Raw genomic sequence first — 24,691 nt, 5'->3', positions numbered from 1 at the left:
TCCGACGTGAATCAGTCCAATCCACCCGACGACTACACCGCTACACCCCCACACAGGCACAAGAATTAGGTGGAAAAACATCGTCCATTTGCCATTGACACAAACATGTACGTCTGGCGATGAGAGAGAAAAAGCTGAAAGGGGGATGGGAAAAAGATGGGAGGGCACAAGCTATCCACTTGATGATACAGAAGTCTTGCAGGATTTTGCCAACGAAGAAAAGTAAAGGATCGGGAGGGACGGAAAGAGAAGAAGGATTGCTCTGGTTCCTGACCTGAGCGTTCCAAGCGACTGGCTTCCTCAGTTGTCGCCGAAGCGGTGCTTGTTCCTGTTCGACCTCTTCATGTGCTTCTTGAATGTCTCGCTCGACCGCTTTCCGAAGAGGTGCTCCGTGAGCTTTCCGTCGCTGAACTCCTGCAGGACGTCGTTGACGGTGTTTTGGAGGCCGCCTTCGAAGAAGCCCTTGAAGAGATCAGTGACCGACTCTCCTTCGATGGGCGCACCCTGGAGCGTCTTGGCAATCGCATCGGCCTTGGACTGGCTGGCATTGGCAGTAGCAGCGCGTGCTGAGATGACATCGTTGACAATGTCCTCTGCGACGTTGCCGCTCTTCTTCTCGTCGTCGTCGTCGGCGTCGTCACTCTCGGCGTCGCTGTCCTTGGTGGACTTGCTGTCGGTGGTGCTCTTGCTGGCCTTGGCAGACTCGGTGGTGGTTGTGCTCTTGGTGTCCTTGGTCGTCGAGCTCGTCTGCGGGGTAGTCGTGTTAGCGAAGCGCGCCGTGGTGCCTCCGAGGTTGCTGTTGGCTGCCGTGGGCTGCTTGCCAATCTGACCGTTGCCGACCATGACGTGCTTGCCGATCGATGGCACACCGTCGACGACGACGAATGCGAGCGCGGGGCCGGGGGCGAAGAGAGCGGGGTTGTTGGGAGCCTGGGCAACACGGAGCTGGTTGCCGTTGGCCTGGGAGCGGAGCTCGAGCATGCGCTGGCCCATGTTGAAGCCGTGGGTGGAGAAGCCGGTTCGGATGAGGACAACCTTGGCCTTGGACGCCTGCGTGGCGCTGTCCATGGTGAGGGTGAATGCATTGCCACCGTAGCTGAACGAGTTGGGGAGACCGGCGTTGGAAGGGCGGGGCTTGTCGTGGTACGGCGCGTACCACCTCTCGACGTCCCACGTCGTCTTCCACTTTTGCTTGGTGTTGACATCGGGCGACGGGTTGGAGCCGGCAATGAGCACGGAGCCGTCCTCGAGGAGGGTGGCGGTCGAGTGGTAGAGACGGCCGACAGAGGCAGTGCCGACGTGGGTGAAGCGGGAGCCCTTTGCCTTCTTGGGGTCGTAGACGTAGTGCCTCAGCTCGGGGTTGTCGGCAAACGAGGTGCCGACGGGCTTGCCGGGCGAATTGGGGTCAGTAGTGTAGCCAGCGACACCAGTCGTGACACCGTTGCCGAACCAGGCGGTGCCGTCGGGCAGGTTGATAAAGGTGCCCATGGACCGACCAGAGGGCAGGTCGTCGACCTGCTCCCAGTTGGCGTTGACCAGCGGGCTGCTCTGCTCGCAGATGGTCGAGGCGGGCCTCTCGGTAACCATGGTGGCGGGGCCGCCTTCGTTGCCCCAGTTGGCGGCGCTGCCGAGCGACATGCCACCGCAGAGCAGGATAGTCTCCTGGTAGTTGTTGGCGGGCGTGAGGGGCAGCATCATGACGGCGCCACTGGCCGGGTACACGCGGGGCACCCTGGTGTTGGGCAGCCGCTTCTCCTTGAGCGTGTCGGTGTTCCACAGGACGGCCTCCTTGTTGGCCTGCATCCAGACCTCACCGCTGGACATGAGGAAGGTGAGCGGGTACAGGCTCAGGGGCACGGTGCGCTGGAGGAGGGGCAGGTTGTAGGAGCCTCCGACGTTGGGGTAGAACTCGTACGAGGTTTGCTGGGAGCCTGAGCTGGGGACAAAGCCACCGTTGGTCATGCCCGAGATGAGCATGGCGTGGCCGTCGACCATGGGCTCAACGGTCGCATACCATCGCTCCTTGACCATGGTGTTTGGCTTTTCGTCCCAGGAGCAGCCGCTGCCGCTGCATGAAGAGAGCAGGCGGACGGTCCGGCCACCGTTGTAGTTGTAGTAGGGCGACGAGTTCTTCTGTGCCGTGACGCCGCCAGCGCCGACGGCCTTGTTGCCTCCAACGACGACCCACGTTCCATCACCGAGGGTCATGCCTCCAGCGCAGAAGGGGTTGTGGTCCACATCCATGGCTTGCAGTCTGGTCGAGGAGGAAGAAGAAAGGTTAGTCCGGCTCTGCAAGCCTTGGCCCTCGACCGCGACTTACTTGTTTGTGTTGGTGTTGTAGGCAACAGCGGCAGCAGGGCCGTTGGAACCGGGCCTCTTGACGGGGTTGTTCTCGATCTTGTCCATGATGATGACCTGGTTGTTGCTCTGCAGGAACATCATCTGGGCAGAAATACCCGAATTGCCCACCTGGAGAAGAGAAGGAAGAGTGATTTGTGACGTGAGCAGAGGGAGGGAGAAAGATGAAGAGAAAAGATCGACCGCATAAGAGCTGCTCACCTTGTCGACAGTGCCGGCCTTCTGAGCAACGGCCTGCGCGGCGAGGGCCACGGCGACAAGGACAAACGACTTGAAAGAGGTGCTGAACATGGTGGCGTAGGACAGAGCGGTAAAGAGAGTGTGTTTTTTTGTTGGCTGGCTGAGAATGAACAAGGAGCGTGTTGATGAATGCAAATCCAGGGGAAGTAACGACGGTAGAGCACGGCCGTCCAAAGTCGGAGTTCAGGAATCTAACTCCGTGCTTTAGCCAACAGGGCTGACAGACGCACTATGCTCTGGCGTTTCCGTAACGACGGTGGGGGAGAGTCAAGGGAAGAGCTTGGGGGAGAAGGACGGGTGGTGGTGGTTGGTGGTGATGAGAGAGATGGGTCAGGAGGAGGCGAGCAGCATGCGAGGGATTTGTATCCAAAAAATGCCTCGCGCTGCCGACTAGTACAGTACAATTACTGCGTTATGATGAATTGATATTACTTTCTCCTAAGTTCACAGGCACGGGCGGGGAGGGCATCTGCCCGATATGTTATGTCTTTTGGAACCTTCCCAAGGACGCGTTACGTGTTGGAGGAATGTTTTTTGAAGCCCTCGGGATCCCATCCTCGACACTAGTGCTGTTCTGAAGAGAATAAAGAAAAATCTTGGAAAAGTGTTGAAACACTGTTCGTAGTAGAGTAGTGTAGCAGTGGTAGTGTAGTGTACTGGGTTGGTGGTGAAGCGACAGTTAGTCCGCTCTCGTGCCGTAGGACTGAGCACTATCGAGGGCCCCGCAAGGAACGATCTGCGAGATCGGCTTGAGGGACAGATGGGAGTTGTCAGCCGCGGGCCGTGCTTCGTGGCAGCGCCGGCCGAAGCTCTTGCAATTGCGAAACGCGGAGAAGCTTGTCAAGCAAATGCGCCACGTGGTTTTGTTTGACCGCGGGCTCCTCAACTGGCCCCTCTAGACAGACGTCCTGGAGCGACCAACACCACCACTAATGAGCGGGAGTGCAATGTGATGAAATGGCCCATTCAAAGATGAGACGGCAGCAATGCTTGGTCATGACATGTTGTGAGAGCATGTGAGGGGCTCCTATATTCTGGCTTTCACAACAGAACTAAGACGCTTGCGAGAGGGCACCGCCGCACCGCACGCGTACGGGTCCTCCACAAAAGTAGAGAGAGTTGACCTCGTCTTCATTATTTGAATCTCCTCGTTCATCCTTCGTTACGCGAGACTGGAAGCCGGGCAACTCTTCCTTTGCTACGTCACAAAAGCAAGTCGGAATAGTCGATCAACACCGAGAGGCAAGGGGTGTGGGATTGAGACGGCCGCCAGAGAGAGAGAGAGAGAGCGACGCACTCTTGAGGATCGCTTGTTTCGCTCGCTTGTCAGCACTGCATTCTCGGAGAGCCTTTGGGTGAGTACGATCTGAAGCAGAGCAACAAGTACGTACGATGGCTACGAGGACAGGGCTTTCAGGTCTCTGGATGTGGGAGCGAATGCGGTTTTGTAGCGAACCACATTTTGGAGGTGGGGAAGGGGTGGCACCCTGTGCTCCGTGCGTTGCTCAGGCGGAGTAGGCGGTGCCCTTTGGTACGTCACATAAGGCTGGCTTGCACTCAGCCCACACGCGGCCCAGGCGTAGCACAGCGACATTCTCGCCTTTTTATTCATTCAGGAGTCGACCATTGCTGACTGTGACCTCTCTCAATACCACTGCTATCCCACACTTACTATGCCGCCCTCGCTCGACCCTCGACCGCCGAAACGGCTCTCGGGTATCCTCATGCAGCTCAAGACGGTCTCGTCACCAGCAACCAGCCACATTTCCGAGCGAACCTCGACCTCGACGTTGGCTTCATCCGCCCGGATGGCCAGGAGCGACGAGACGATCCAACAGATTGACACCAGCAGCCCAGCTGGGCCACACGACAGAGAAGCAGACAAGGTCCACGGCTTGGCTGCAGACACAAAGGCGAAGGATACTGTGACACCAGGTGCCACTCCTGAGGCCACGGCGAGAGAAGAGGAGAGAGACGACAAAGAAGACGACGAGGCAGGGCTGAGGGAGCATCCTCGACAGACCCGTCGACACTTTCGTGATCTTCTTCACCACCGAGGCGAGCGCAGAGATCGGATCAGGAAGCGGGACAAGGCAAGAATGGTCGGACATCAACTCCACTCCGCTTTCAAGTCGTGGTTCAAGGACGTGAGTAGGGAGCGCTTGTGAGGCTGGTCAAATGAGGACGTTGCGCTCACATACTTCGGAACCAGTTTGAGTCCGATGGCACGCCAGTGCTGCCATCTCAGCTGTCGAAAAAGTACAGCGTCGAGGACCACGTTCTTGGGCAGGGCTCCTTTGCCGTCGTCAAGCCAGTGACTGAAAAGGCGACCGGCGAGCAACGGGCGCTCAAGATCATTGCAAAGAAGCCGCTCAAGGACAGCAACGAAAAGATGCTCAAGGAGGAAATCGCCATTCTTGGAAAGGTCGAGCATCCACACATCATCAAGATGTGGGATCTCTACGAGACCAAGGAGGTGAGCCGTCGACTGCCTGAAAGGAAGACGTCCATCCACTGACAGAATGGCTGCTGCAGGCTGTCTTCATCGTCACTGACCTCTGCCGTGGAGGCGAGCTTTTCGACCGGCTTGTGGAGAAGGTGCACTACAACGAAATCGACGCACGCCACATCACCCGTCAGATCTTCCAGGGCATTGCCTACCTGCATGAGCAGGACGTCATTCACCGAGATCTCAAGCCGGAAAACATCCTCCTCCGCAACAAGGGCGAGCCGAGCGAGATTGTTATCTCAGACTTTGGCCTCTCGCGCTTCATCCCAGATGACGGTCTCCTCATGACTGCCTGTGGCAGCCCTCAGTATGTGGCTCCCGAGGTGCTGCTGGGCAAGGGCTACGGACCGGCCGTTGACATCTGGAGCGGTGGCGTCATCGCATACTGTCTTCTGGCCGGCTACACACCCTTCTACGGCGAGGACCAGCCCGCGCTCTTCCAGCAGATCCTCTCGATGAAAGTCGATTTTGAGCCAGAATACTGGTCGGAGGTGTCCAAGACGGCAAAGGACTTCATCCTCAAATGCCTCTGTCCCCCGGAGCAGCGTCTCACGGCCGAAGAAGCGCTCAACCACCCGTACCTCGCAGACCTACCAGACTTGCACCCAGACCTGGCCGACGAGCATCGTGGCTGCAACCTCAAGCACTCGACGCAGAAGCACCTTTCGGCACGGCAGAAGCTCAACAAGGCCGTGACAGCCGTTGAGGCATCCAATTACCTCCAGCGACTCCACTACCTCCGTCAGGCGCACGCGAAAGACATCCATCCTGATCGATTGGACTCGCTCATGCGCATCGTCACCAACCTCAGCGCCCACAGCATCGATACCGAGCATACTCCTACAACGCCGCAAGCATCAGCTTCGTCTACGAGTAATGTTGTTCATGGATTTTCCAAAGACGACGAGGCACCGACGAAGAAGAAACAGGACTCGGGCATGTCCCTCAACCTTGTCGTCATGTCTGCTTTTGTCCCCGAGCCAAAGCTTGACGGCCTCAATGATCCTCGGAAGCGCAGCGGCGGCGGTGGCGGTGGCGGCGGCGGAACTGCAAGTGTTGCCGCTGCTGCCATGGCCACGCAAAAGGGCGAGAACAAGGTGGAGACGGATGACGACGGAAAGCCAGCAAGTCCGGCTCAGTCGTCTTCTGACATCTCAGACGCCACGGCTCGGCCTGCATCTTCTTCTGTCAGCTCACAAAGGCGGAGACAAACGCGGACAAAGTCGAGCAAGACTCTCGACGCCTTGTTGGATCAGTACAAGTCGTCTCAGATGCCCTCTTCGGCGCGTCTCGATCCTTCGGCAGCGACATTGCAACCGGAAGGCATGTCGCTGGCAAAAGCCTGGCGCTATGTTCCCTTTCTTGTCCACCAGGGCATCTCCATTGGTTCGGCCATTGCTTCGCATGCCATCTATGGTCCGCCAAAGAAGTCCTGGGGTCTGGAAATGACTATCTTCACCAGAATCATGCGCGAGTCAGCAAGCTACACCGAATTTGCAACCATTGCCGGGATGCAGCAGTTCTTCGACCTCTCCTCGTTTCTTCCCGTGCCTAAGGACGGTCTCATCACCCCTGTGACTTTCCGCGTCAAGAAGCGGGGCCTCAAAGGTCTTCTCGCCGAGGCAGATGCCCAAGAGGACGGCACACGAGAATTGACGGGCGAATGGGTCGTGGGAAAGCAAACGTGGCGACGATTGCAGTCTGATTGGCGCTCTGGCAAGGCAAAGGACAAAGAGCGGGTCATCCTCTACTTTCACGGAGGCGCCTACTTTGTGATGTCGGCTGTCACGCACCGACCAGTAACAATTTCTCTCTCCAAGTACACCGAATGTCGGGTGTTTGGCATCAACTATCGGCTGGCGCCCGACTGCAAGTTCCCTGGCCAGCTCCACGACTGCGTCTCCTCGTACTTCCGCCTCGTTGACGACCTGGGCATCCCCCCTAGCAACATTGTCCTCGGCGCCGACTCGGCTGGTGGCGGCTTGGCCCTCGCCACGATGTACTACCTTCGCGACAATGGCTACGAACTGCCATCAGGGGCCATCCTCTTCAGCCCCTGGGTGGATCTGACACTGTCGTGCGACTCGTGGGTGACAAACAGCGCTTACGACTACCTGATTATGCCGTCGAGTGAGGATCACATGAATCCTGTCTATGCGCTCCTGGGCGAGAATGTCGACAAATACCTCACCCATCCTTATGCCAGCCGTGAGTACCTAAGAGCGTCTTCATGAGAGTGACATTCGGCTAACATGTAGAGACGAACAGCTCTGTTTGGCGATATGCGCGGTCTTCCTCCGTTGCTGATCCAGTGTGGCGACGCTGAAGTGCTCCGGGACGAGATCACGCTCCTGGCGCACAAGGCCTCGCTCGCCGGCGTTGCGGTGCGCCACGAACTGTACGAGGATTGTGTCCACGTCTTCCAGGCGTTCCTCTTCCTCGATGCCTCTCGCAAGGCGCTGCAGTCTTGCCGACACTTTGTCCGGACTGCGCTAGACAAGCGTGGAAAGCGCAGGGCCGAAGTCAAGAGCAAGGCCAAGGAGGAGATGGATCGAGAGATGCGGCAGGGAATGGAAAACGAGCGAGGCGAGGAAGTGGAGCCGAGAACCGGCGAGATCAAGGGAAGCTGGAAGGCAGAGAGGAGCGCCGAAAGCGACAGCGAGGCAGCACCAGCCAAATCTTCTTCCTCTGCCACCCCATCAACGGGAGGCGGACAGAGACCGGACAAAGCAGTAAGGAGAAGCGTGGATGGTAGCCGGCAGAGCGAGGACGATGCCGACTGGGAAGAGTTTGAGCGGAGCCAGAACTCGGCAGCGGGTAGTGACGAGCCGACGACGCTGGACCGCGTCGCTGGCGCTGCGCAGCCTGCCAAGGTCGTTGGCAGTGCGCTTGGCGTGAGCGACGCCTCCGTGACGAAGCAGCAGCAGCAGGAGACCGAGGACGGGTCGATGCGCCGCAGCAAGTCCCAGCAAGATACCAGTGGCAGCGGAGGAAGCAGCGCGGCTGGCGCACCACAGAGGCGGGGCGACCGTAGGCCGGTGCAGTCGATGACGTCGATGTCGCTCGAGCAAGCGCGGTCGCGTGCGCAGGCGGGGATGCGCCAACAGGAATCAAGGGAAGCGTCGCACTTGGCCCGCTTCCACGACCCTGAGAAACCGCTTCAGCCTCGCGTCCGCCGCTCGGCAAGCAACGCTGCCGTCAACGACCTGCTGCAGAGCTACAACGCAAGCCAGGGCGGCCAGAGCGGGCTTCACACGAGGGTCTTTACGCCGGACGACAAGTAGAGTACCGCTTTTTCTCCCTCCTCTCTTTGCAAATAGAAAGAAAGTTCTGTCCTCCTCGTCTCGATCTGTAGTGTTACCCATATGATCGATAACTTCACGAATGCCCTTTTTGTCGGCAACATCAAGGCTAGATTGCTTCGTCTTTCGCGGCGGGAAAGGGGCACGCTCTGGCCGGTGAATGAACTTTCGACTTGGAAGAGTGGGATTCGCCTTTGGAGAGCTCCATCAGACAAGAGATCGGAACATGAATGACGCTTTTCTCCATCCGCAAAAAGCACAACAAGAATCTTTTCTGGGATTCGCTTGAGAGTGTGCGTGTGAGAGAGGCTGTCTCTGGACTGGTTTGCAGAAAGACTAAGACTGGAAAAGGGGAGGAAGTGGGGTAGTAGGCAAGCACAAATAGATGTAAAGCGAGCGAGCGAGCGAGCGAAAGTACACCGAGAGAGAGAGGGAGAGAAAGAGGCAAAAAGTGGTATGTATGCGGTTGCAGGTCCTGTCTCGAGGATGACACCGCAAGATCGATAGAGAATGGCGAAAGAGGGGGAAGTGTGTCAATAGGGGATGGAAGGTGTGAGAGAGGAGGGGAATTAAAGCCAGGCAGCGCCAAAAGCCATGCCGCCGAAGAGGGCAAAAATGGTGAAAGTAGAGGCAGATCCAAGCTCGACTCGTGGTGCGGCATCGACAATCTACAGAGACGGTGTCAGTGTGTGATCCTCTCCGACCGAGGCGCGAAAGAAAGAGACTCACCTGCAAATTCGAAGGGTTAGGCTGGAAAGGCCTCGTGTAGTCAGTCGGCTCGCCATTGGCCGCAACGCTGCTTAGGACATTGTCCAGCGGGGTGTTGGTGACAGTGGAAATCGGTGCATCATAGGTGAATGCGTACGACCCTGTCGCAGGCGAAGGGCCGGTAGCGCCGCCAATGGTCGTCGGGGTGCGCGAGGCAGCCGTCGCGTATGTCGTGACGGGTGTGAATGTCTGAGAAGGACTGTAGACCGGCGTCGTGAATGTAGAGCCGCCGAGTGGGTCCGTAGAAACCGAGGGTGTCACTTGGGCCTGTCGGCAGAAGAGCCGATATACTTTGATCAGATGATGTCTGCAGAGAGACGTGTATCTCAGGGACATCTTGACTCACCAAAGCCATAGACACCGCAACCAAAAGAAGCGCGACGGCGCGGAAGACGACGGATGAAGCCATTTCCTATTGTGAAAAGAAGGGGGAAAGAGAAAAGGATTCAAGGAGCGTACGACGAGAGCTATGGTGTGGGGTAGCGATTCCGGGAGGAGTCCTTCCTTGACGATCCGACGGGAAGCGACGAGGAGTGTGAAGCAATCGTGGTTTAAAGGTGTCAAGCAAGGGTTGGAGGACGGAGAGAAGAGAGAATGAGGGGACAGGGTAGGGTGTAGGCAGGGGAGGATGGCAAGGTGAAGGAGAAGAGAGGTTAGGTGAAAAGAAAAAAGCCGGAGACGTGAGCGAGTGGGTTCATCGTTCCCTTTCGGATTTCAACTATTCATGGCTGCCATTTTCCACATCCACTCAGGTCACCAAGTTGTATTGTTATTGCTCTCATTACTCTTTTCATTAAAGAATTCGCCTTTCAGCAAAAGTTTGGATGTCTGCCATGGCGTCAATTCTTGTAATTCCAGGCTAAAACTTGTTTTTCGATTTTGCGGGGGTCCAAAATTGGGGAAGCCCGGATCTGAGCAATTCCAAGACAATATAACACTAGACTAAGGCTTAGTTAGGAGTCTTGAGTGTCGATGCGCTCTCGTCGTTGTCGCTGCTTACCGCGCGAATGAGGGCGGTTGGCGTACAGCTCAGCCTGGACGCCGAAGCTCAGATGTGTCGAATAGGCGGAGGCTCTGGATAGACGCAGTTCTGCCACCGCTTGACGCAATATCATCGTCATCCAGGACAGCGGAGGCTGAATAAATAGCTGGCTGCTCTCAGTGCGCTACTGCGTTACTCTCTGTTGCTGAAGTAGGAGTCTGGCTGACTAGTTGTGTGGCTAGATGATGTTCTGGCGGCGCCGCTACGTCGATGATGTACGTGTCCCGGCACGGCTGCTGACTAAGGCCGGGCGGCTCGACTTTGACTCACAAGAAAGAGAAAGACCAAACGAGGGTTGTCGAACAAATGCGCCCTTGCTTGGCTCGGGCCCTTGCAACGAAGCTCGATCCACTAGCTGCCTGCACGCTTGTCTCTGGCGAGCAAGCAAGAGAGGGCGGCACACATCGGAACTCCTTTTCTTGCTCTGTCCTCCACTTTGCAGCAACCTCCTTCTCACTTCTTATCTCAGCCCTCTCGACCGCACTAGTTTCGAGCTGATCTACATTTGCCCAGCCGATCGCTGCGACCTCTTCACTTCCCGAAATCACGACTTGGCAGAGAGAAAACGACCAACAATCATTCGACAGACTACACATTCGTGTCCACTTTCATCTGGACCAGAAAGAGCGTCACCACAGAAGGCGAACGTGTAGAGTTCGCATGCAAGTTCGTGCTTTTCCGTGATTTATTGTCGTCGTCGTCGACAACGCTTGGCACCTTTTTGCCATCCTTTTCCAGTATGACAGCCTACGAGCCATGCCGGCACAGTCCGCTCGTCGGCCTTCCCGAGGAGCTGTTGGATGACACGCACGCTTTCCTTGAAGCTCAGCCTTCACCACAGACTGAAAGTCGCACCCACCTTTTTGCAATGGTCAGACAAGATCATCCGGTGAATGCCCCTCTCCTTGGTCGCCCAAATGGTCGATGCTTACCGAGATAGAGCCTGCAGTCGCTCACGAGCCGTCAGATCTGGCTTGCGATCTGTCCCTTTCGCTCCTCGGCTGTTATGCACGCAGCGACATCGTTGGAAGCACGTAAGCAGCATGAAGAGATGATCTCCCATCTACATGCCTGGTTTACTCGCGAGCCTCTCGATCGGGCTTCTTTCGCCTTGTGGAGTCTGGCGACGATGACCAACATTTTCACCAGTGCCAGCCGCTCCGAAGAGGACTTTCACGGGCAATTCGAAGTCAGAGGCGTCCTCCTCGCCCTTGCCACGGCCGATGTCGAAGAGGTCTTTCAAAAGGGGAGCGTGTCTGATCTGCAAGTCCTCGCGCAGAGGCTCATGCGAACCGAAGATGCTATTACTGCCCGTAGCCCTTGGGAAACGAAAATGGCTGCCAGAAAGGCTCTTGCTCGGCGAAGTCTTCAGTCGGCTCCGTAGACGAGTTCATGTTTTATTTCCAGGCAGCAGGGACAGTATTCTTCATTCCCTCATTTATCTTCCTCTTCTAGGACCCTCAAGGAACAATCTCTTCGTTTGTTCTCGCTCCCTTTTTCATGTATCATCGAAATTGTAGCTTCCCCGCCTCTTTGGCAATCGTTCTTCTACTCCACCTTGCACCGAAGAAGCATTGCCTGCAGCATTGCCTGTCGGTTGAGCTTCTCGCGTTGGAAGCACGTGACTGATTTTCACCTCAGTGGATTTTCGCAAACGAGACCATCGCAGCACGAGAGAGCGAGAGAATAGAAGTGTTGCTCGTCGGATTCGTTCTCTCTACGACGCCCTCGACTTCGTCGTTTGGGAGGAGCCGGGCTGTTCATTTCATCTCATGGACTTTCCGTCGCAGGACCCAGAACCGTCCGCGCCGGCGTCTCGAGCGCTGGCGGGCCCTTCAAGGACCAAGCCCGATGCTCGTCGTCAGGCGAGGACTTCCTCTCTGAAACCCTACGCCAGGCCGCCGCCGCCGTTGCCGACGTCTTCTTCGTCGTCGTCGTCGGCCAATTTCATTCGTTCCTCCTCATCGTCATCAAACGCGGCATTGGCAAATAGCTTGAAATCCGACGAAAAGGACCAAGGCCGACGTGGGAGTAGCAGGGGAGGTGGGGGCGGTCTCTTCAGCAGTCTTCGGCAGGCCATATTCTCCAGACCTCTCAGCTGGTTGCAGGGTGGCGCATCTCAATCGGACACCGGCGATCTCAACCGATCTTCCAGCAGTAGCTCCTTGCCATCGACTGAGCAAAGGGAGGCGGCCACTAGGCTCGCCGCGCGCCATCATGCGACGGACCCCGAGGCACACCGCACGTCGCTCCCGAGCTCTTTGACACAAGGCCAGCCAGCTCCCCAAGCAAGACTGGCTACCACCCCTGATCGGTTCAACGTGAGAGCGGCCAATCGGCCGTGGCAGGCACGCTCGGCCGGAGACGCGGTACGCAGTGGGCGCTCACCTTCCCCAGCGGCTATGTCGTCGACGAGCGGCAGCGTCAGACAACGCGTGTCTCTTGGTGCAGGAGCAGGAGGTGCAGCAGGTTCCTCAGCAGGAGGACTGTTCGGCACACCCCCGAGCCTGACGCCAGGCTATCGACGTACCGGCTCGCTTCGACGCGAGGGAAGCGTCGGCGCCCCTCCCTCAATCTCGGCGAGCCAGAGCCACACCCCTGCGCTTTCGTACGGTTTCGGCTCAGAGCGACGATATACCCAGCTCAGCTCGGCGGGCAGTGCCTATGGTTCAATGACGCCCTCGAAGACAGCTCCGTCCAACACGGCCTCGTCTAGCCACTATCGGCTCCCCTCGCGAAGCCCATTGGCTAGACCGGGCCAGAGGGGCTCCGTTGGACCAGGTGCAGGCTATGCTGCATCGGAAGCGGGTGCCAGCCCCCTGGCAAGATCAGCTGGTCTCTATGCAGGCGGTTCGAGGCCGGGGAGCGTATATGGCGGCTCGCTCCTGGGCGGACCCAGGCAGTCGGTCGCGGGTTCGGTGGCAGGGAGCAATGCGAGCATGACGCCCAGGCGGAAACAGTGGAGTAGCCTCAAGCTCGGTCCTCAACGGATGGAGGCGTCCGAAGGCGAAGAGCTCATGCGAGAATATGCTTCCATGCGCGAAAGACAGGGTCTTCAGACGGCTGGTCAAGGACCTGGCTCTTCACGAGCAGGAAGTGTCATGGATGGCGTCCACGACTTTATGAGGCCGTTGAAAAGAGAGGCAGCAGCTATGAGCATGGATCTGGACGACGATGCCATGAGCAGTGCGAGCGGGAGGAAGAGGCAGAAGCGATTCGTCTGGGACTCGGACATGGGCTTCGTGAGCCGCGACGAGCAGCGAGCTCGGCAGCAGCCGCCCAGGCCTGTTGCGCAGAACGAAGCAGAGAGGATCCTCAATGTTCTTGAGAGCATGAGAACGCCGCTCGGTGATGCGAGGAGGGACGCCAGCGCGAGGTCTTCAATGACTGTGAGTCACTTCTCTGTTTTCTTGCTCTTTCCTCCAGTCTGATCACCTCCGCTTCTCAGCCATCGCGACATATGGCCGCTGTCCCGGTGCCCTTGCCCGTCGCCGAGCGATCCATGCGCGAACGAGATGCTGCATCGAAGACCCTTGCGCCTTACTCTCGCACAATCAAGCAGAATAGACTCTCGACTTCTCTGGCCTCTGCCGAAGCGCCCGAGGGTATGCGTGCTCGGCTTCGAAGGTCTGCCCCAGCAGCGGCTATACCAAAGAGGGATTCGACCACCAGGAAGAAGCGAGAGGAGGATGCGATGTCGGAATCTAGCGATCGGCAAGTAAGCGACGAGGGTAATCAGATGGATGACGAGGTTGGGAACGAGGTGGAGGAAGAGAAAGAAGAAGAGGAAGAGATTGTCGAACCGCCCAGGAGAAGATCGGCGAGAACTGTTGTAAAGACGAAGCAGCAAAGCCAAGAGCTAGGAAAAGCAACGCCTGATGCAAGCGGAAGAAGTTTGCGCCCAACAAACAAGGTCGATGCCAAGCCGGCAGAGAACCCCGCATCCAAGGCAATGTCAAAAGCCCGGCCGCGCTTTTCCGTCAATGGTGCGTCGGCTGCACGACGGGAACGAGAGACAAATGTCGACGATTCTTCAAGTACTACTGCCGCTACCAAAGATTCACAAAAAGCATCGCAAAGTCTCTTTGGAACGGGTGCGACATCGGCGAGTGCGTCAACGCCCTCCAAGGACAATTTTTCGATTCGTTCAGGCTCGGACACTGGTTCCAGCCGGGGCCGATCGAGCCTTCGTCAGGGCGCCGAGAAGACGTCGAGGCAGCACGTCAAGTCTGGACGGATATCGGCGTGGGACATGGAGGACGACGATGATGAAGACGACGGACTTCCCGGATCTGAGGATCTGAGCAAGATCAAGCTGCCGCCAACGATGTTTCCCAAGGGCTTCTCTTTTGGTGCTTCCTCTTCGACGTCGACTGCCTCAACGTCGACTCCGGTCACCTCATCTGACTCGGCGTTCAAGGCATCTTCGACAGCAACGCAAAAGGACGGAGAAGCGCAAGAATCCAGGGATGAAACAAAGGCCCTTCCTGCTCCGCAAGATGTGACGGAGAAGAAGGAGCTGAAATCTGCAGAGCCTGCGGATAAAGAGCCTCCATCTCTCTTGAGTAGACTCGGAGGCTTTGCTCCTCCAGCTCCCTCGGATTCCACCACGCCTAAGAAAGATCCACCACCCACTTTCTCGTTCAACGCGCCAAGCACTTCAGACAACAAGGAAGCAAAAGCCCCCATGTTCTCGACGTCTGTCGCACCGTCTCAGTCTGAGGCCAAGTCTCCATTTTCCTTTGCGCCAGCCAAGCCCGCAGCCAATACGTCCTCGATGGGCTCTGACTTTTTCAAAGCTGGCCCTGCATCTTCATCGCCTACTCCGTCGCCGTCTACCGAGCCAGCGGCAGCCAAGCAGGATGGACCTATACCCAACTTTTTCGCTTCATCTTTGGCCAGGTCGGAAGCGCCTAGCAGCGGAGGAGCAGAAGCTCAAGCGCGACCCTCGAGTGATGGGAGTGCAAGCGAATCCTCTCACCTGGACAAGGCGGCTTCGACTGGTGGTGAGAAGAAAAATGCTCCCTTCAGCTTTGGTACACCTTCTTCCTCTTCGCCTGCGGCCACGACTGAGCCAAAGGCTCCAATGCCCTTTTCCTTCGGCCAACCGTCTTCGTCTTCCTCCAATCCGTCAGCGTCGACGTCGACTCCTTCCTTTGCCGGCTTTGGAAACGGAAGATCATCTGCCAAACGGGGTGCAGAAGACGATAGTGAAGGGGCAGAGGAGCCTGGTGCGAAAAAGACGGCATCGCCATTCGGAGGAGGCATCAATTTTGGCCAGCCTGCCTCATCAGCTTCTTCCGAAAAGCCAAGTCATCCTTCGTCTTTCACATTCGGAGCTCCTGCGTCTGACAAGGGCAAGCCTGCTGTATCTGCAGCGCCAGCTGTGACCCCTAGCGCAGCATTCAGCTTCGGACAGCCGCCCAAGCCTGCCGAAGGAGGTGATTCTACCAAGAAGGTACCGACGCCGGCTTTCAGCTTTGGTGCAACCGCATCGCAGCCCAAAAGCGGTGAGGCCTCATCAAAGGAGGCATCTCCCGCGCCGAGCTCGGGCGATTCAGGTGGCCTCTTTTCGAAACCGGTGCAGCAGGAAGCTCCTAAGCCGTTCTCATTTGGACAGCCGGCATCCAACGGTAACGCCTTTGGCGGCGGCGCGAGCCGCAACGATATGATGGACAGCGCACCTTCTGGTTTCGGGACTGCCAAGCCTTCGGCAGCACCAGCCAGCAACAGTAGCGGAGGCTTCTCCTTCGGTGCTCCTGTCAGCTCTGCCGCACCAGTGACGTCGGCTCCCAGTGCCTCGACTTCAGTCTCATCTCCATTCAGCTTCGGCGTCGCAGCGTCTTCCAATTCCCCCAGTAATCCGTTTGGGGGCAACGCGACGACTTCGTCGCAGCCTCAGACGCCCGCATTTGGCGCTGTTTCGGGAACTGGGTCCGACAACAAAGGCGGAGGAAGCGGCTTCTCCTTCGGCCAGCAGCCATCCAACAACAGTGGCGCCAATGGTTCCGGCTTTGGAGCTCCGGCTTCTTCATCGCCCTTTGCCTTTGGGGCAAAGACTGGAGGCTTCGGAGCGGGGACAACGCCTACTACCTCGCAGCCTTCGACTCCTGGCTTCGCCTTTGGAGCGGCAGATACCAGCCGGCCAGGGACACCCAGCTCTGCATCCCAGAGTGGCTTCTCCTTCGGACCTCAGCCCCAGCAGCAGCAGAGCAGCACACCTGGAGGGAGCGGTTTCACCTTCAGCATGCAGCCTAGCAACTCGTCGTCTGGTGTGTCCCAGGGCGGTTTCGGGGCCGGTGGAGGTGCCGGGGGCCAGTCATCACCTGCACCCTTTGTCTTTGGTCAGCAGCCGGGCCAGCCCTTGCAACCTCAGCAGCAGCCAGGCTCATCAGGGGGTTTCTCCTTCGGAGCCAATGCATCACCTGCACCGCAGACACCGCCGCCTGCCTCTCCTGCCGGTGGAACGCTATTCAACCTAGGAGCGCCTCCTTCAGCTGGATCCAACGCCTCTGGGGGCGCTGGTGGCAATCGCGTGGTTCGTTCGATGCCCAAGCGAGGTCCGAGACGGGGCTAGACGATGCTCGGCCTCAGATGTTCCTGCTCCTACCGCATTGCAATCACCACCCTCGATCCTCATCGTTCTCTAAATAGCCACTTCCATCACCTTAACTACAATCTTCCATCCCTTCCACACTCTACAAGATCACCAAGTACGCATGGATGTAAGGGTCCCATTGAATAATGTGAAAAGGAGATCACCAGCAGCAACATGCACATCGATTACTACTCTGTCTTTGTAAGTGGTGAGGTAAGAAGTACGTGATCGACTGACGATGGAGTGACGCGCGCCTGCTTGGCTTCAGGGGTCGGTTCGTGCAGCTTCAACAGGCGAAGGATATAAAAGGGCGGCTGATTGTGACCCTCAGCCTTCGTCACCCACTTTCCTTCCTCAGATTGTCTCCTGGCGAGCGTCTCCATCAGGCTTCATTGCACTACTCATCATCACGTCTTCACTCTTTTCTCCCCTGCCTCCGCACCTCAGAATAGTCGGCTGGATCGACCATATTCACTTTCTTGGCAGTAGCAAGCATCTCCTGCAACCATGTCGAACAGGAGCAACTTTGGTCCTTTCTCTACGGCGCCTCGTCTGCCCAGTCGACCGCCACTGCGGCGAGCGCGGTTCAGTGATGACGACGCTTCGCATCACCGGGTGCAGGCACCTGTCTCTTCATCAAGGACCCCTTCGCCGAGTCAAGCTTCCCCATCATCATATCGTCCGGTGGCACCCAGAGCAGAGCTGAGACCGTCCTGCGAAGGTGAGGAAGACGAGGAGCAACGCTTCTCGCTGCATGGCTTGGATCACAGTCTGCTTCAGGCGGCTGTCGAGAGTGTGAGAGAGCACCCAGCACATACCGAGACTAACCCTGCACAAGGTACCCCGACGCGGCCAGAACAGACTTTTCTCGCCCTCACGACACGAAACCAGGAGGAAGAGCAGCCGCCGTTGACACCGAGAACGGGTGGCAAGTCTTCCACAGACGATGGCAGCCCTTTCAAAGCGAATTACTCGCTCGCCGTACCAGGCTCGCCCACTGAACCTGTCAGCAGCACCGTGACGCGCGACATTTCGCCTCTCGACGACGACGGTGGACTTCGCCCTTCTATGTCCAATACCTTTGCTGCTGCTACTACTACTGCTGGCCGGGGAGCAGCTAATCCATTCGCACCTTTCATGCCTCCCGCACCTCATATGTCGGAGACTCTTGCGCAGCAACAACAGCAATACCTCCAGCAGCTTCATGAGCAGCACGCTGCGCAGCAGATTAGACAGCAGCCTGCGACATACGGTGAGGCGATCACGCCTGCCTCATTCTTCGCCAGCACTACCTCGCCGACGAATGTTGAGCCTCTTGCTGCCGCCCTCCCTGCGGATACCTGGATTCGGGACGCTAAATTTCCATTCAGCGTCGTGAATGAGGACAGCGCCCCGGGAGAATGCTCATCAGCGCCGTCAAAGTGGAAGAGCGTCGCAGGTAGGAGACCCACTTCGCATCTCGTTCTCATCAACGACAATGAGGAAGAATCCATCGATATATCGGCGAGGCATGGGCCGACAGATTCCACGGGAAATAGTCACAAGGTTGATCAGTGGCTCAACGAGTCGAGCTTGCCAAGGTCCACTCCAGAAGAGAGAGGGTATACGCAGCCGTCGCTCTTGATGAACAAGAGGAGATCCATCAGTCTTGGGCGTCTCTCATCTGCCTCTGGTCAATTACAACCGACCCCGCCCACGCCTGCTCGACTTGCTTCACATCATCTGAACGGGTCGCCACTAAATGTGCCCAGAACTAGCAGTAGCATGGGGTCGACATGCGGACCACTAGACCCGCCTCACATAATTCACTACGATCCAGCGTCATCACCGTCAATGATCAGGCCTCACGTTCCCCTTCGTATAATCTCGTCGGGATCGCAACGCCTCAAGACATGCCTGAGAACGCCACCGGGCACGCCTCGTCTCAGTCCAACCCGCGCTGCTTCAAGTGGTTTACAGCAATCTCAGGCTGACCTGGACGATTCATGCGAGAAAGGCGTCGTTATCGATCCCATTGCAGGGGTCGCGCCAGCTGAAGATGGTCAGAGCTACTTTGCGACGGCGCACCAGCTCCTTGCTGGACTCTATCGAAGTCAGAACAGCGCATCGTTGGTATCATCGGCCAAAGAGGGCTTACCACAAGCGCAACAGCCTCGCACTCCGAGGCAGTACCCGTCGCAATCAAGCTTCGGTGATGCATCGACGCTGGCAGACACCCCAGTCAAGGAAGATTTCGAAGACACAAACAAAGTAGAGGACAAGATAGCGACGCCAGCTTCTGATCCACTTGCAAAAGAAAAGCTGAGTCGGCGGACCTTGGCAAATCAGCGCCGACGAGCCAGCATGGCATTCACCCTTGGCATGGATGACGAGCCGATGGAAGACGATGATCCGCGTGTGACGGGCAAGGTCCGAAAGAGCGTTCAAGTCAAGCGCGAGCGAGAGGAAATGCGCTCTCTGAACCGCCGGTGCAGTTGGTCGTCCGAGCACGGCGATCCCACGGTCCCGATGCGACCACGCCGTAGGCTTAGTTTTGCCTCTGTGGCTGGTCGCATTATGCGTCGAATGAGTGTGACGGCCGACGACCAGGAACAAGATGAGGACGGTCGGTACACGAAGGCTAACAGAGATCCAGCAACGAAGATTCAATACCATGTCGCTCACGTCCTACAGCGTCAAAAATTCATTCTCAAACTTGCGAGGGCCCTGATGCTCTTTGGTGCACCGTCGCATCGAATCGAATCGCAGCTCAATGCCACGGCAACCGTGCTCGAAGTCGATGCTCAGTTCATTCACTTCCCAGGCATCGTCATTGCCTCTTTCGGCGACTTTGATTCGCACACGTCCGAAACACACTTCGTCAAGTCCAAGACAGATCTGGCCTTGGGGTCTTTACACCGCGTCCATCACGTCTACAAAAAGGTCGTCCACGACGAGATGGGCGTCGAAGAGGGTGCAGAGGAGCTTACGACCATTCTGCACGCCAAGCCCGTATGGTCTGTCTCGAGTCGTGTCCTCTTCAGCTTCATCAAATGCTTTATCATGGCACCACTCTCCTTCGGAGGAAGCATCGTTGATGCGTGCATCGCGGGTGTCTTTGGAGGCTTCCTTACGTTCCTTCAGCTTCACGTCGCCGGCAAGAACCAAATGTATTCGAACGTCTTTGAGATCAGCATGGCCATCATCATTTCGTTTGTTTCCAGGGGTCTCAGCTCGACGGGTGTCTTCTGCTACCAAGCCATTGCAAGCTCTGGCGTCATTCTCGTCCTTCCTGGATACGTCGTCTGTGAGTTTGACTCTTCCTCTCAGTTTACCTCTGCGTATCACTGATGCAGTAGTGATAGTGTGCGGCTCTCTGGAGCTGGCGAGCAAGAATATGATTGCGGGATCAGTCCGAATGGTCTACGCCATCATCTACAGTCTATTCCTCGGCTTCGGCATCGCCATCGGCTCGGACGTATACTTCCTCCTAGACCCTGGTGCGCGCAAGACGATGCACGTACCCCTTCAAACCAGCAGCCAGGTCGAAGGCACCTTCACGATGGCTAATGCGACGACACCTCTCTGGGCGGGCCACTTTACCTTCACCAATGGCACGACAAATGCCCTCAACACTGGCTCAATTGGATGCGAGCGCGAACCAGAGTGGCCTTGGTACCAGCAGCCATTGACGCCCTGGCTCAACTTCCTCTTTGTCCCCGTCTTCGCCACACTTGCCTGTTTCAATCTCTTGCAGCCTCTTCGTTCGCGCGAGGTGCCCGTCGCCGTCTTTATCGCTTGTGTCGGATGGGTCATCAATCGCGTCACCAAGACATTCATCTTTGACCGGTCTGACGTCGTCAGTGCCATTGGCTCTTTCGCTATCGGCCTGCTGGGAAACCTCTACAGCCGCATTTTCAAAGGAACGGCATTCACAGCAATGACGCCCGCCGTCCTCTTTCTCGTACCAAGCGGCATGGCCATGGCGGGAGGTCTCGCCATGACGTACAAGGGCTCCGATGGAGACCTCTACTCTAATGGCCTCTCGATCGGCCTGCGCATGGTACGTTTCCCTTCTCCGCATCTATTCATAGATCCTACACACTGACTGTCGCTTTGCAGATACAAGTCTCGATCGGCATCACGACTGGCCTTTTTGCATCGTGCCTTGTCGTCTATGCCTTCGGTCGCAAGAAGGGCGCTGCACTCTTTGCATTCTAGATTTTCTCCCATGTATTACCATCCATATCCAAGCATTAAGCACATATCACTTCTGCCTTGAAAGAGAGAAGAGCTCGGAAGTGTCCAGCAGCGGCGAGATTGGGAGCGGAGACGCCAGAGTGATTGCAGCAGCTTCTTGTCCACGCTCGACAGCTTGCCTCCACCATTGTTCCACGGCTGAGGGTGACTCTTGCGAGAGCGGCCGCTGGCGAAGGGCTAAATCGACAAGAATGGAACCCGCGAATGTGTCGCCGGCACCTGTCGTGCTGACGATCATCTCTTGGCGCACCTTCTGAGCAGGCACCCTGAACATCCTCGGTCTCGCCTCTTGCTCTGTCGAAGGAGGCAAGACGACCAGGACGCCTCTCGCGCCGCCTTTTACGAGTAAGACGGACCCACTAGCGTCGCACAGAGACATGGCGGCCGCATAGACGGATGCTTCCGTCTGGACGCCATGCGCTTCCTTGCGCACGCTTTCGTCCTCTCTGACAATTCGATGGAGACCGAGCTCGGAGGTGCGTGAGGCCATGCGAACTACCTCAAATTCGTTGGGCGTCATGACATCTACGCCCCATCTTCTTCTCCTGTCATTGTCATCTGACGTTTCCATCGGTGGGAGGCGACCTTGACGCTGCAGCAAAGCCACGGCATCGATGAGAGCTGTGCATTTAGGCACCGAGGTCGGCTCGTATAAGGCAGTCGTCGTCGAAAGGGAGAGCTTAATGATCTCGGCCATTGTATCTGCGCTTAGATTGGCGTCAAAGGCTAGGATCGTAGGAACCTTGATCAAGGGCGAGAGTTGTCTCGCCACGTCACTCGTTGAAAAGCTTGATGGGTCAATGTCTGCAACGCCTGAGATGAGGTCACCTGCACCGTCGAGCTGCAGGGAGACGCTTGCCGTTCTATTTCCGTCCTTGTCGGCAGCGATTGATGACGAAGTGAGAAAGAAGCCATCGGTTCGCATCCCGAGCTTCTCGGTTTCTCGCAGCAGATAGTCTCCCAGGGCATCCTGGCAGACGGGTGATACTAGCCGAACGGCAGATGGGGAAGGTCCACGCGAGGATGGTCCATAGGAGGGGAAAAGGCGATGAGCGCATTCCGCCATGTTGCGGGCTACGCCGCCTAGTGAGAGATGATTTCTACCTGGGTATGTTGTTGCAGAGAATTTCTTGGAAGTTGTTGATTGAGAGGTGATGTCGACAGCAGCGAAACCGACGACAACGATGTGAGCAGCGGGCTCTCTGAGCTCACTTTTACAGATGTCCGCATCAGCAAGGTGCCAATGCACGGAAGGCGGGGCCATGCTCACCTACTCACCAGGCTCTTGTCTGTATCCTGGCCAATAGCTTCGAGGCCTGAGCTGGCGTACACTTTGGCGCTCTTCTCCTTGGCCGCTTCTTCTTCCATCTTGATCAGATCCTGAAGTTCGACGGCCGTCCTTGCCGCCATGGTAGCGCTGTTGAGCATGAGAGCCTTGTTGCTTGTCAACGACTCGCTTGCCAGCTCGCTGACGCGCTTGAGAAGCCATGGAGTGGCCTCTTTGCCGCGCTTATCAATGCCCTGCTCGACGGACTCGGCAACGGCCTGCTCAACAGCCTTTTGGATCTTCTGTCCTGCAGCCTCGTACTCATTTGGAATTGGCACCCCAAAGACAATACCGCTCGTCAGGCCCAGCCTCTTGCTCTCGAGAATCAACCTCGCGGCGTCTCTTGGCCCGTCGACCTGAGGTACGCGGCAGCCTGAATAGGCCGTGTAAAAGGCTGGGAACTGGCCTGAAGAGGCAAAGGTGTGGACACTGACACCTTGTGTCTCGAGGTATTCGAGTGTACGTGGAATGTCGAGGATGGACTTTGCGCCAGCGGAGAAGACGGCCACGGGCGTTCGTGCCAACTCGGTGAGGTCCGCAGACACGTCCATCGCTGCATGCGCGTCGATTCAGCTTGGTCCGCGCGCAGTCAAAGAGCAAACGAACAGCTACTCACACGCCTCGCCTCCTCGATGAACGCCACCAATGCCGCCCGTGCCAAAGACATCAACACCTGCCATGTGAGCGAGGATCATGGTGCCTGAGACGGTAGTTGCGCCTACGCTTCCCCTTCCCTTGGCCAGAACAGAGGCGAGGTCTCTCCTTGACGTCTTCACCGCCTTTGCCGGTCCACCCTCTGCCAAGCGCTCGATCTGCGCTCGATCAAGACCAACGTGCGCCTTACCATCGAGGAGCGCCACAGTGGCTGGCACCGCGCCGGCGTCCCTGACGGCCTTTTCTGCGGCGAGAGCCACGCCCAGGTTGGCGGGCGAAGGAAACCCATGGGTGATAATTGTTGACTCGAGGGCGACGACGGCCTTGCGCGCAGCCAGTGCCGCCTGTACACTGGGGTGCACCACGAGGCGTGAAGTAGCCATTGCCTCTAGGCAAATTTGTGCCTTTCCTCGAGAAGACAGAGAGAGAAAAGAAGAATCGGAGTTGAGAATTTAGGCTAGGCGTGGGCGGGCGTGTGCGGCGCGAAAACAAGGCAGCGTAAACACGAGCAGCAAAGCTCATTGACTGCTAGTATTGACGGTCGCTCTACGCCGACGCCAATTTGACCTGGGAGTCCATATAAAGTAGCCTGAAACAGCAATGCCAGGAGTGATTCCCACACCCCTCGATCTCCCTTCCCATCCTCTCCCTAGCGGAGTGAGCCACCATTTCCGAGCTAGCCTTGGACATCCCTATCCCCTCTCCACTTGACCAGCAGGCCTTGTCCCCATCTCCTTAGTCGCTGCCTGGCGCAGACCCAAGCAAACTTCCACTCATTTCTATAATCAAGCGACCTACGAGCTACAGCCCTTACAGATATTTCCGGCCAAGGATGAGACTTCACGCCATGACTGTCCTTACTTTTCTCGTTGCCCTTCTCGACGCAACTTCCTCTACCGCGAGACCAGTCATACCACGGGGCAGAGGCGGTCCAGATGACCCTCCATACATTCTACGGAGGTCAACAGGAAGTGAAAAGAGGCACGAAGGTGGCTTCGACATATACGATCCCTCTTTGCTCGTCTCCAGACAGGTCAACGACCCTACAATTCCACCGCCAGCTGGTACTCCGACACCGGCAACACCCACTCTCAAGAAAGCCGTCACATTCTCCCCCGATAACGGCCGCCAATCGGGCTTCATCATGGTACCCGCACCTGCACCTGGCAATGCAAGACAAACCCTCTTCTTCGACTTTGAAATGCCCGTTGCTGGCCCCGCCACGCTTTCGACAAACACCACAAATACCACCACAAGTACACAAGAGCCAAAGAAGGAGGTAAAAGATTGTGACGAGAAGGATAAGGACAAGGACAAGAATATGGGAGGAGGGAAAAACGAGAAAGCAGGTCAAAATGAAGGTGAAGCCGACAACACGCAAAATGACAAGAATGATGGTGGGGACGATGGAGGGGAGGGGAATGTAAACGACGTCGGAGCCCAAGATGCAGGCGGAGACGAAGGGAAGAAGGGGGCCGAACAAGATCAGAAACAGAAAATAGCTGATCCCCCCGCCGACGGTGGTAAGAGTGAGGCCGAAGACGCGACAAAGGCCGCAGAAGGCGACAGTAGCAATAACAAAGACAAGAGCGATGATGACGCTGGTGGAGGCACAAAGGTCATATTCAAACCGACGTCTGCTGACGATGATGGC

At 57.1% G+C, this 24,691-nt stretch overlaps 9 protein-coding genes across 9 annotated transcripts; 5 read left to right on the top strand and 4 right to left on the bottom strand.

Moving 5' to 3' along the window:
* Positions 1–127: 127 nt before the first annotated feature.
* On the bottom strand, positions 128–2,800 carry FA10DRAFT_247538 (DUF1929-domain-containing protein). Its single transcript, XM_025519456.1, has 3 exons — positions 2,560–2,800; positions 2,321–2,469; positions 128–2,254 (listed from the first exon to the last, which is right to left on the bottom strand). Exons 1-3 carry the CDS (start codon positions 2,647–2,649, stop codon positions 301–303), a joined length of 2,193 nt encoding a protein of 730 aa, XP_025380529.1. The 5' UTR covers positions 2,650–2,800; the 3' UTR covers positions 128–300.
* Positions 2,801–3,736: 936 nt separating this feature from the next.
* On the bottom strand, positions 3,737–4,222 carry FA10DRAFT_263993 (hypothetical protein). Its single transcript, XM_025520462.1, has one exon. The coding sequence runs from the start codon at positions 4,208–4,210 to the stop codon at positions 3,995–3,997; it is 216 nt and encodes a 71-aa protein (XP_025380528.1). The 5' UTR covers positions 4,211–4,222; the 3' UTR covers positions 3,737–3,994.
* Positions 4,223–4,697: 475 nt separating this feature from the next.
* FA10DRAFT_225832 (Pkinase-domain-containing protein) lies at positions 4,698–8,391 on the top strand (the record flags this gene model as incomplete). Its single annotated transcript, XM_025518660.1, has 4 exons — positions 4,698–4,745; positions 4,811–5,074; positions 5,134–7,315; positions 7,376–8,391. The coding sequence occupies 4 exons, from the start codon at positions 4,698–4,700 to the stop codon at positions 8,389–8,391; spliced, it is 3,510 nt and encodes a 1,169-aa protein (XP_025380527.1).
* A 63-nt stretch (positions 8,392–8,454) lies between these two features.
* On the bottom strand, positions 8,455–9,871 carry FA10DRAFT_19083 (hypothetical protein). Its single transcript, XM_025518375.1, has 3 exons — positions 9,524–9,871; positions 9,155–9,444; positions 8,455–8,975 (listed from the first exon to the last, which is right to left on the bottom strand). Exons 1-3 carry the CDS (start codon positions 9,584–9,586, stop codon positions 8,519–8,521), a joined length of 810 nt encoding a protein of 269 aa, XP_025380526.1. The 5' UTR covers positions 9,587–9,871; the 3' UTR covers positions 8,455–8,518.
* A 391-nt stretch (positions 9,872–10,262) lies between these two features.
* FA10DRAFT_19048 (hypothetical protein) lies at positions 10,263–11,049 on the top strand. Its single transcript, XM_025518369.1, has one exon. The coding sequence runs from the start codon at positions 10,402–10,404 to the stop codon at positions 10,870–10,872; it is 471 nt and encodes a 156-aa protein (XP_025380525.1). The 5' UTR covers positions 10,263–10,401; the 3' UTR covers positions 10,873–11,049.
* On the top strand, positions 10,665–11,770 carry FA10DRAFT_263988 (hypothetical protein). Its single transcript, XM_025520461.1, has 2 exons — positions 10,665–11,108; positions 11,169–11,770. Exons 1-2 carry the CDS (start codon positions 10,959–10,961, stop codon positions 11,601–11,603), a joined length of 585 nt encoding a protein of 194 aa, XP_025380524.1. The 5' UTR covers positions 10,665–10,958; the 3' UTR covers positions 11,604–11,770.
* A 145-nt stretch (positions 11,771–11,915) lies between these two features.
* FA10DRAFT_298729 (hypothetical protein) lies at positions 11,916–16,995 on the top strand. The gene is made up of 2 exons (XM_025524635.1): positions 11,916–13,608; positions 13,668–16,995. The coding sequence occupies exons 1-2, from the start codon at positions 11,992–11,994 to the stop codon at positions 16,794–16,796; spliced, it is 4,746 nt and encodes a 1,581-aa protein (XP_025380523.1). The 5' UTR covers positions 11,916–11,991; the 3' UTR covers positions 16,797–16,995.
* A 2,531-nt stretch (positions 16,996–19,526) lies between these two features.
* FA10DRAFT_225244 (DUF1212-domain-containing protein) lies at positions 19,527–21,017 on the top strand (the record flags this gene model as incomplete). The annotated part of the gene is made up of 4 exons (XM_025518640.1): positions 19,527–20,103; positions 20,162–20,340; positions 20,479–20,859; positions 20,919–21,017. The coding sequence occupies 4 exons, from the start codon at positions 19,527–19,529 to the stop codon at positions 21,015–21,017; spliced, it is 1,236 nt and encodes a 411-aa protein (XP_025380522.1).
* On the bottom strand, positions 21,009–23,470 carry FA10DRAFT_298728 (hypothetical protein). Its single transcript, XM_025524634.1, has 3 exons — positions 23,000–23,470; positions 22,327–22,936; positions 21,009–22,267 (listed from the first exon to the last, which is right to left on the bottom strand). The coding sequence occupies exons 1-3, from the start codon at positions 23,418–23,420 to the stop codon at positions 21,064–21,066; spliced, it is 2,235 nt and encodes a 744-aa protein (XP_025380521.1). The 5' UTR covers positions 23,421–23,470; the 3' UTR covers positions 21,009–21,063.
* Between the last annotated feature and the right edge of the window lie 1,221 nt (positions 23,471–24,691).

The sequence above is a fragment of the Acaromyces ingoldii genome (assembly GCF_003144295.1).
Source record: "Acaromyces ingoldii strain MCA 4198 unplaced genomic scaffold FA10scaffold_1, whole genome shotgun sequence".
NCBI classification, from domain to species: Eukaryota; Fungi; Basidiomycota; class Exobasidiomycetes; order Exobasidiales; family Cryptobasidiaceae; genus Acaromyces; species Acaromyces ingoldii.
Note: the sequence above shows the minus strand (reverse complement) of the source record. Positions and strands in the feature narration are given on the sequence as shown.

Excerpts from the sequence above, each read along its gene's own strand:
- FA10DRAFT_247538 (XM_025519456.1), bottom strand. The coding sequence starts at position 2,649 with ATGTTCAGCACCTCTTTCAAGTCGTTTGTCCTTGTCGCCGTGGCCCTC. Across the intron at positions 2,470-2,559 it reads AGGCCGGCACTGTCGACAAG|GTGGGCAATTCGGGTATTTC; the intron begins GTGAGCAGCTCT and ends TCTCTTCTCCAG. Across the intron at positions 2,255-2,320 it reads TACAACACCAACACAAACAA|ACTGCAAGCCATGGATGTGG; the intron begins GTAAGTCGCGGT and ends CTCCTCGACCAG.
- FA10DRAFT_263993 (XM_025520462.1), bottom strand. The coding sequence starts at position 4,210 with ATGAATAAAAAGGCGAGAATGTCGCTGTGCTACGCCTGGGCCGCGTGT.
- FA10DRAFT_19083 (XM_025518375.1), bottom strand. The coding sequence starts at position 9,586 with ATGGCTTCATCCGTCGTCTTCCGCGCCGTCGCGCTTCTTTTGGTTGCG. Across the intron at positions 9,445-9,523 it reads TTGCGGTGTCTATGGCTTTG|GCCCAAGTGACACCCTCGGT; the intron begins GTGAGTCAAGAT and ends TTCTGCCGACAG. Across the intron at positions 8,976-9,154 it reads ACGAGGCCTTTCCAGCCTAA|CCCTCCTCTCTCACACCTTC; the intron begins CCCTTCGAATTT and ends TGGCTTTAATTC.
- FA10DRAFT_19048 (XM_025518369.1), top strand. The coding sequence starts at position 10,402 with ATGATGTTCTGGCGGCGCCGCTACGTCGATGATGTACGTGTCCCGGCA.
- FA10DRAFT_263988 (XM_025520461.1), top strand. The coding sequence starts at position 10,959 with ATGACAGCCTACGAGCCATGCCGGCACAGTCCGCTCGTCGGCCTTCCC. Across the intron at positions 11,109-11,168 it reads TGGTCAGACAAGATCATCCG|TCGCTCACGAGCCGTCAGAT; the intron begins GTGAATGCCCCT and ends TAGAGCCTGCAG.
- FA10DRAFT_298729 (XM_025524635.1), top strand. The coding sequence starts at position 11,992 with ATGGACTTTCCGTCGCAGGACCCAGAACCGTCCGCGCCGGCGTCTCGA. Across the intron at positions 13,609-13,667 it reads GCGCGAGGTCTTCAATGACT|CCATCGCGACATATGGCCGC; the intron begins GTGAGTCACTTC and ends TCCGCTTCTCAG.
- FA10DRAFT_298728 (XM_025524634.1), bottom strand. The coding sequence starts at position 23,420 with ATGGCTACTTCACGCCTCGTGGTGCACCCCAGTGTACAGGCGGCACTG. Across the intron at positions 22,937-22,999 it reads TCATCGAGGAGGCGAGGCGT|CGATGGACGTGTCTGCGGAC; the intron begins GTGAGTAGCTGT and ends ACGCGCATGCAG. Across the intron at positions 22,268-22,326 it reads GACAAGAGCCTGGTGAGTAG|TGAGCTCAGAGAGCCCGCTG; the intron begins GTGAGCATGGCC and ends CATCTGTAAAAG.